This window comes from Boleophthalmus pectinirostris, unplaced genomic scaffold, assembly GCF_026225935.1.
Source record: "Boleophthalmus pectinirostris isolate CB_2022bp ecotype Guang Dong unplaced genomic scaffold, ASM2622593v1 HiC_scaffold_8, whole genome shotgun sequence".
NCBI classification, from domain to species: domain Eukaryota; kingdom Metazoa; phylum Chordata; class Actinopteri; order Gobiiformes; family Gobiidae; genus Boleophthalmus; species Boleophthalmus pectinirostris.
The window spans coordinates 8,019,364-8,029,213 of NW_026571515.1; the positions used below are offsets into that span (position 1 = coordinate 8,019,364).

General features: G+C 40.1%; 1 protein-coding gene across 1 annotated transcript in view; it reads left to right on the forward strand.

Annotated features, from left to right (window-relative positions):
* bsna (bassoon presynaptic cytomatrix protein a) overlaps nt 1-8,794 on the forward strand; it is a 231,293-nt gene extending 222,499 nt beyond the window's left edge. The window contains 3 exon segments of the mRNA XM_055166407.1: nt 5,903-5,996; nt 6,333-6,464; nt 8,754-8,794. Coding sequence (XP_055022382.1) covers nt 5,903-5,996; nt 6,333-6,464; nt 8,754-8,794 — 267 coding nt within the window.
* The last annotated feature ends 1,056 nt before the right edge of the window (nt 8,795-9,850 follow it).

Genomic DNA, 9,850 nt, shown 5'->3' on the forward strand with positions numbered 1-9,850 from the left:
GCGCTTTTAAGCCCCAAAAACGCCGTCACCGTCTAAACGAAAGGCACTTCTGATAAAATATGTTGTTGTTTTTACCCGCCAGCGTTCACATGACAGCAGAGGGCACTGGACTGGGCGTTTTGGTCGTAGTGAACGTGTTAGTTTTCAAGTTAACAGCTACACACCTTTTACCTTTTGTTGAAATTAATCACTCTGCATCATGTGTTAAAACTGCAGAATCACCAGACAATGAATATATAATCAGTGTTGGGGAGTAACAGATTACATGTACCAGAGTTATGTAATCAGAGTACAAATGATGAGTAACTGTATTCAGTTACAGTTACTGTTTCAGTGAGTGGTAATTGGATTACAGTTACTTTGTTGAAATAAATGGATTACACAGAGGTAGTTTCCTGTTTTCACATTTTGGGTTAAACCAGGTCTAAAACCAGGACTAAACCAGGTCTAAACCAGGACTAAACCAGGTCTAAACCAGGACTAAACCAGGAAACCAGGTAAAACCAGGACTAAACCAGGTCTAAACCAGATCTAAACCAGATCTAAACCAGGACTAAACCAGGACTAAACCAGGTCTGAACCAGGTCTAAACCAGGACTAAACCAGGACTAAACCAGGTCTAAACCAGATCTAAACCAGATCTAAACCAGGACTAAACCAGGACTAAACCAGGTCTGAAACCAGATCTAAACCAGGACTAAACCAGGACTAAACCAGGACTAAAACCAGGACTAAATCAGGTCTAAACCAGGACTAAACCAGGACTAAAACCAAGACTAAACCAGGACTAAACCAGGACTAAACCAGGACTAAATCCAGGACTAAACCAGGACTAAACCAGGTCTGAACAAGGTCTAAACCAGGACTAAAACCAGGACTAAACCAAGACTAAACCAGGACTAAAACCAGGACTAAACCAGGACTAAAACCAAGACTAAACCAGGACTAAACCAGGACTAAACCAGGTCTAAACCAGGTCTAAACCAGGACTAAACCAGGACTAAAACCAAGACTAAAACAGGAATAAACCAGGACTAAACCAGGTCTAAAACAGGACTAAACCAGGATTTATCAGGACTAAATCCTGCTGTGTGGACGTGTCTCCTCTTCTTCTATCAATAATATTTTTTATTTGGTTCAGTAAAGTCTGGGCTTTTTTATTTTCTTTTAGCAGACGAAACATCTTATTTTACGATTTCCTCGTCTTTGCTTCTCTACAGCAAATCAAATAATCCAAAGTATTCAGATTACATTACTCACTTTAAGTAATTTAATGGATTACGTTACAAACTACATTTTGGGGTATGTAATCTGTAATCTGTAGGGGAATACATTTTAAAAGTCACCTTCCCAACACTGGATATACTGTATATGTAAGAAATGGTGTAATATTGTCTTCGCACTTTGTAACTCTTCATATTTTGTTTTGCTTTTCATCTGTCTAAGCCCTAACAGAGCCCAAATCAAAGCTCAGATCTAGTCCTGCTGCATGCCTCTTTCACTTCCCTTTATCGCTGCCCCATTAGCTGAAAGCCTGTGCTGTGTCATACGCTCTGATGTGGAAAATTATGCAGATTTGTTCAGGAAATCAGCGAGAAAGCTCCGCACTGACAGGAAGCCATAAACAGCCAATAGAAAATCTCGCGTTATTATTATTACCGTTCTGAATGCATTTACTCAGAGCCCCGTTCCCATAGTCGGATTAAAGGCATTGATTGGGAGCCTGTATATCACGGTGAATGCAGTTGCAGTTTCTCACAAATAAAATGGAGGATTAGACTTGGCTTTGGTTCAGTAGACGTCACTTAAAGAGGAAATACTGTGAAGCCATAAAACACAGCGAGGAACAGGGCCTGGGCTTTCTGTTTGTTGCGTCAGATTTTGTGATTGCACTCCGATGTGAAAGCTTTGCTAAATATTCTTATTTAACGTATAAAACTAACACTGCATGCTTTGATGACAGCGATTCTTGGTAAAAATGAAATACACTACCGTTCAAAAGTTTGGGGTCACTCAGAAATGTCCTTATTTTTAAAAGAAAAGCATTGTTTTTTTAATGAAGATAACGTTAAACTAATCAGAAATACACTCTATACATTGCTAATGTGGTAAATTATTATTCTAGCTGCAAATGTCTGGTTTTTGATGCAATATTGACATAGGTGCACAGAGGCCCATGTGTTCTAATGGTACAATGTGTTTGCTCATTGTGTCAGAAGGGTAAAGGATGATTAGAAAACCCTTGTGCATCATGTTAGAACAGGTGAAAACAGTTTAGCTGGTTAGAGAAGCTATAAAACTGACCTTTCTTTGAGCAGGTTGAGTATCTGGAGCATCACATTTGTGGGGTCGATTAAATGCTCAAAATGGCCAGAAAAAGAAGAACTTTCATGTGAAACTCGACAGTCTAGTCTTGGTCTTAGAAATGAAGGCTTTTCCATGTGAGAAATTGCCAAGAAACTGAAGATTTCCTACAGCGGTGTGAACTACTCCCTTCAGAGAACAGCACAAAAAGGCTCTAAGCAGAGTAGAAAGAGAAGTGGGCAGCTTGACCGTACGGACGCAAGAAGTGTCCATCCAGTCAATCCAACTTGTGGGAGGAGATTCTTGAAGCGTGGGGTGAAATTTCTCCAGATTACCTCAACAAATGAACAGCTAGAATGTCAAAGGTCTGCAATGCTGTAAATGCTGCAAATGGAGGATTCTTTGACGAAAGCAAAGTTTGAAGGAAAAAATATATAATTTCAAATACAAATCATTATTTCTAACCTTGTCAATGTCTTGACTATATTTTCTATTCATTTTACAACTCATGGTGGTAAATAAAAGTGTGACTTTTCATGGAAAACACAAAATTGTCTGGGTGACCCCAAACTTTTGAACGGTAGTGTAGACTGTATGTTTTTTTTTATTTATTGATGCACCAGTCCAGTATCAGTATCAAATATCAGCGCAGATACTCAAAAATTTGCCAGTATCGGATATTGCCTTTCAAATATCGATTCAGGTTATATCCTGTTTGTATTTTGATATACAATTTGACGTATAAGACTTTTTACTGGTCGTACTTGGTTCAGAAAGTCTCATAATGTTTGAATTGTTCTGTGTTGAGGGATAAATAACAGGTACATAACATACTTGGATCAGTTTCATATTATTTTAGTTTAGTTTAAGGAAAGAAATGCTGTTTTCAGTCCCTGCACTAGTATCAGTGATATTGGGGGTCAGCTCTATGTTCCCACAGCTCTATGTTCCCACAGCTCTATGTTCCCTCATTTCCAAGATTTTTCTCAAAATGAAACTCTACTTCAAGTCATTTTTATTTTTATATCATATTTAAAAGGATGATTCATAGTCATTTCAACCTAGGGCCCTTTGCACCATTAGCCAGGCTGGCGCCACCTAGTGCCTCCGCTCAGTTTCATTTCTCTCCAGCAACTAGGTCAGGAATAAAAATACACTAGGTGCTTCACAAAAACCCAAAAAGTGCAAGTTCGGGTACCAGCCAATCAACGAAGAGCCATATGTTCAGTGTTGTGAATGATTCCCGAGAAAGAGAATGTGAATTTCATCAAGGGGAAAGAGGAAAGACGTTATACGTTAAGCGGCAGTAGCTCAGTTGGTAGAGCATTTGCCCACTGATCTAAAGGTTAGCGGTTCGAATCCAGCTCTCGACATAAACATCACAGATTGAGCGGTTAGATCCGCTGACCCAGAGGTTGGCTGGTGTGATTCCAGCTCCCACAGATGAATGCTGCTGTTGTGTCCTTGGGCAAGACACTTAACACACTGGTGTGTGAATGTGTGTGTGAATGGGTGAGTGGTTCCTTGTTGTAAAGCGCTTTGAGTGCCTTGAAGGTGGAAAAGCGCTATACACATACTTCATTACATACACATTCACATTACATACTTCACGACCAAATAGCAGTGATTCGTTAAATGATAAAAAGTGCCATGCCTACTGTCGAGGTATGACGGTTTCTAAAAAGTGAAACCGTCTGATGAATCAGGCTATTGCACCATGTCCTCTACATTATATCTGTAGTCAACTGCTGCTGGAGAATAGATTGGGTGTGACGACCAAATTGGAAGAAATGGGGATCAAATCTGATGCAAATTGATGATAAAAGACATGTGGGAACATAGGACCTAGTTTTAGAAAGACAAAAAAAACAAAAACAAACATAGAACTGGTTGGCTTATATTGGTTATTGACAGATACTTAAAGACATAGTATTGGCATAAGTGTTGAAACTGAAAAGGTTGGATTAACTAAGAATATAAATACTACTAATACAGACAAAGAGTGCTCCTATTGCTAATATAACATGGAAATAAATAATTTAGATGTAAATTCTTTCTTAGATTCTTTCTTTCTTAACCCATGGTATTTCCAGTAATGACAAATTATATGATGGTCTGACATGCTTAGTCAAACAAAACCAACGTTGGCAACAGCTGTTTCCTGTTTATCGAAGGCACTCGCGTATAAAGATAAAAAATCTGATCTTTCCGGTGCATAATGCATCTAACATGAGCCAAACCCACTGCATTACATGATGAGATGTTAAACATGTTGTAGAGGCTCAGAGAAGTGAAATAATCGCAGAAAAAACTGACAATAAACCCCAAATAGTTGTATTTACGTTAGCTTTATCCTCGTCTCACAGCTCCACAAACTTGATATTACTAAACTAGGATGACCAGATGTCCTTATTTACCCTGTGTCCCCTGTCCCAGCAGATTTATTTATACAAAACCAGCGATTTGTCCCAGTTTTATACAAGAAATATCCCATGTGTGCCTATTTTTGAGCAATCTGATCCCTGCCAAGAGTAAAGAGAGGCATAAATTGTCTTTTTTTCAGTAAAATAATGGAAAACACAAAGAAAATATGATTAAAATGACTCACATGTTATCGTGAATAAATCAGGAATGGGCCGAGTGTAGAACAGTTTTCTTTAATTATGCACTCGTTTCACAGTTTTATTATTACCAACCATGACCAGGACCACGACGGGAGTGTCCCAGTTTCTCATGTTGAAAATCTGGTCACCGTGTACTAAACGTTTTTGTGCATTGCTGAGGTCAACCTTTTAACTAAAAACTGTAATTCAGGTACGATTTTATGTATTAAGCAGTAGTTTGTTATGTTTGGGCACAGGTGTCAAACATAAGGCCCGGGGGCCAGATCCGGCCCTCCAAGACCTTTAATGTGGCCCTCTGCTGATTTTCTACTAAAATATTTTAATTATATTTTCTTTTAAAATCTTGTTAATTTTCTGTGGTGTTTATCACAGCAGCGTCTCCAGCGTCTCTGTACGTGGCCCCTCCCACCAGAGCAGCACAAATGAAGACTTGTCTCTTTCCAAACGCTCTTAAAGGACGATCGTTTTGACTGTTGACCGTGACACCCTCATCAGAAAAATGTCCAACATGAGAAAAGTGGAGCAGAGTGCAGGATTTTACAAGAAAAAAATTGACTTATTCCTATTTACATACAATTTAATGTTAAAACATTGTGTTGAAATTACATTTTTCTTAAAGTTTCAGGTTGTTCATAATATTATAATATTTTGTAAAAGAAAGAGTTCATCAATTAAAAAAGATTTCTGTAATAGATTTGTGTTTCTTTGCACAAATATTTGAACTTATTGTTATTTTTGGGGTTTATATGACATGAGTTTTCTGATCCGGCCCCTTGGGGATCAAGTAGGTTGGATACGACCCCCGGACCAAAATGAGTTCGACACCCCTGTGTTTGGGTGACAGACGTCTGAGTCTCACGTGTCGCAGACTCTTTTTTCCATATTAAAATGATCAGTTTGAATAGTTAGAGTTCGGTTTATGCCCTAACATCTCTCATTTGTAAATTGTTCACGTTTGGTTTTGTGTGTTCCAGGCTAAGATCGACACTCCGCCGATCACAGCCATAGGAGCCAAAGCTGCTCCCATCGCTGCCAACAAGGCCGGACAGCCCCCCCTCACCGGGATCGGTAACTATTCTTTCCACTCTAGTGTTAATCAATAAAAATGTTGCAGATGTAATAAGGGTGTGCATCCAATCGAACCTTGTGGGACCCTGTGATTCCCTGCCTCAATATGTATTCAAATGTTTTTACTCACAGATCTTGTCTAATCCCTACAAAAGGACCAGACTTGAATGTTGAGTTTTGTCTGATATGAGGGTTTTTGACTGAAAATGTACCAAGTAATCTGTTCTAATTCTCTGGTTTTTTATGTTTTTATTGAGTTCGGTTTAGATTTTTTTAGTTTAGTACAGTTTTTGAGTCCCGTTTGAGCACATTTTGTTAACTGCTGTTGCGTTTCAGGCTCTAAAGCGGCTCCTCGTCCTGGAGGCATCGGCAGTGCAGCAGCAGGGGTCCCGGGGATGGAGGGAGAAGGCATGTTGTCCAAGATACTTCCAGGGAACGCCGCTGAGCAGGCCGGAAAACTCGGAGAAGGTCAGTGCATATCAACATTAAAACTGTAACGCTATATCGAGTATACTTAGACGTAATTGATAAGGTTTTGTATAAAAGAGCGACTTAAAATGCTTCTGTCATTGCGTTAAAATGTAATTAGTACTTTGATAAGTATTTTGGCTTGTCTTCTTTTACTTTACTGTTTATTTTACCAGATTTTCACCATGAAAAACAGAACTAGTTCATTTAAAACGTTTTAGGGCCTGTTTACACAAGAAGTCTTGCAGGTAAAAACGACAAAATATTTGATTAGAAATGCCTTTTGTTGATGATGATGGCGTTTTTGGGGCTTAAAAATGCAAAGTTGAGCCGTAGCGTTTGTGTCTACACTGCCCAAGACGCAAAACTCTGGTCAGATCTGCTCACGTCGCATATGTGTTTATCGTATTTTCCGAACTATAAGTCGCACCAGCCAAAAAATGCGCAATGAAGACAAAAAAAACGTTGCACCACACTTTTTGAGGAAATATATTTTATCAAATCAGGGACCAGGAACCGACATTTCATCTTCGAAGGCAAATTATAGTAATAACAACAGAACAGAGAACAACAGAGTGAACAGGCATTAATATGTTATACGTAACATATGAACAGTTCTTCAGATAATTATAGCATAAACAACAGAACATAAGTTTACCAATCTCACGATCTCACTCCAAATCACAAAATCTATTTAATTCTTCATTCTTGGTGTCACTTCTGCACGACCTCTGAAGATAAACCACAGATGCATGATGTAAACAGAGCAACGCTTCCTCTTCTGTGTCGCTGTCGTCAGACTCAGCATCAGTTCCAGTTTGAATTATTCCGGCCTTTCTGAACCCCGACAGGATGGTTTCGGTGTCATTGAAGTTCAGGCTTTGTCAATTCTTCCAGTGACTTCCAGGAAAGTTACATGGCCCAGCGCACCCGCACGGTTGTCGTGAAGCTGTGTTCTCCATCCTCACTTTCCACTAGTCCCTCACAAGTTTCTCGCTCACTCCAAACTTTTCTGTGCTGCTCGATTACCGTTTTCGGCTGCGTATTTCACTATTTGCAGCGAGACAGCGGCTTTTTCTACAGGAGACATGTGCAGTAGAGTGAAGTGACAGTGGAACAGGAGTAACAGGAGCAGCAGATACTGACACACAAGTTTAGAGCCTCTCGCCGTTGTCAGTCTGAAAATTTTAATATATAAGTGGGACGGGAGTATAAATCACAGGACCACCCAAACCATGAAAATAGTGCGACTTATAGTCCAAAAAATACGGTACGTCACATACATACAGTACACAGAAACAAACATGATTATCACAGCACCTATGTAACCTATGGTCATGAGCTCTGGGTAGTGACCGAAAGGACGAGATCGTGGATACAAGCGCTTGAAATGAGTTTCCTCCGCAGGGTGGCTGGGCGCTCCCTTAGAGATAGGGTGAGGAGCTCAGTCACACGGGAGGAGCTCGGAGTAGAGCCGCTGCTCCTCCACGTCGAGAGGAGCCAGTTGAGGTGGCTCGGGCATCTGTTCCGGATGCCTCCTGGGCGCCTCCCTCGGGAGGTGTTCCGGGCATGTCCCACTGGGAGGAGGCCCTGGGGAAGACCCAGGACACGCTGGAGGGACTATGTCTCTCGGCTGGCCTGGGAACACCTCGGGGTTCCCCCGGAGGAGCTGGAGGACGTGTCTGGGGTGAAGGAAGTCTGGGAGTCCCTGCTTAGGCTGCTGCCCCCACGACCCGGCCCCGGATAAGCGGACGAAAATGGATGGATGGATGGATTATCACAGCACCACCGATGCCTGGCATGCATAACCAATCGAATTCCACACACTTTTGCATCACTGTTTGCACGCAGATTTCCTCCCAAAAACGCTCGTTTAAACACGAAATAAAAAGTGAAGATGCGACGCCACTTTTGCGTCTTCTGTTCAGATCGTCATCATATAAACGTAGCCTCAAACCTGACTTACCTGATGCATTCTGAGCATCCTAATTGTTCACAGAGATGAGTTTGTAAGCACTTTTCGAGGACAGAGTTTTGCCGTCGTGGTAAACCCAATAAAACCCTCATTTTATAATTAAATACAGACAGTACACAGATGAAATATTTTGACTTCAAGAGCTGCTTATACAATATTTCACTGAGGCAAGATCAGTTTTGCTCAAATACATGTGAAAAATCTGGTATAACTTTAGCAGTAATACTCATACTTGAAATTGAGAACATGAGCCAAATAAATTCTTACTTTCCAACAGTGCTTCCGAGTGTCTAATTCTTTTTCATTTCCTGCAGCGATCTCTGGATTTGGCAAAAAGTTCACCTCATTCTTCTGAGGTGACAAATATAAAGGTAGGTTTAAAATAAAGAGCCGGCGATGGGGTAAACACTGGGACAAATATATGATCTCACAGACTCGTTCTTCACTCTGTTTTAGAACAACTGAGGACCACTTGAGGCATTGTACCAGAGCAGCTGTCACTTCTGCAAAGTTTATTTAACCAAAGACTTTAAAAAGAGGAGAGACTGAAGCTACAGAGAGAGAGAGCGAGCTGAGCAGACTGGTACGTTTGCGAAAATAAACGATAAAGCTTCTTTTGTGTAGAGCCACATCCACATTTGGTCCTAATCTCCTCCCAGTCTGTTACGGAGATGTTATTGTGAAATGAACGTTCCTCAGAAAAGCATTAAACTCAACTACAGGTGCTTTTATTCTTCAAAAATACATATAAAAAAATCATGCGCATGTACTATGAGCGGGCTCGCCTCGCCACAGATCTGAACTGTAACTTGGTCTAGTCACATGATTGTCTACATGGAGATAAGTTTAACGCAACTACTGTGGAACATTCCAGCAAAAACATCTCCTTGGAAACAGCAGAAAAGTTCATTTTGAATGTTTGCATGTACGTATACTTGATGTCTGCTTAAAGCCACAATATGTAACTTTTTAGCCAGAAAATAGCATTACTTTTCATTTCATTTCGGTTTTGTTTATTTTACTGAAATTATTTCACTGAGCAGGCTTGCATCTCCACAAACCTGACCCGAGCCTTGAGGGGGGCTCATCTTTCTTGTTTCTATAATAAAAATAAATCTTAATGTATAAAGCGCTTTTAAAAACAAGGTTTACAAAAGAACAATACAAAAAGCATAAAAATAGCAAGCAGAAGACATACAAAAACAGACAATGATGTAAACACTCCTATAAATGATAATAAATAAATAAAAATAAATAAGAAATAAAATCAAGCTACAACCAGCTAAAAGAAGGACAACCGATAAAAATGAGTTTTAAAGGTTGTATAGAGGATTTTCCAAGGAACGAGAAATCCAGCGACTGTTTGTCCTTTTTCAAATGTTGCACATGTGTGAAACCACCCCCCCTCCCC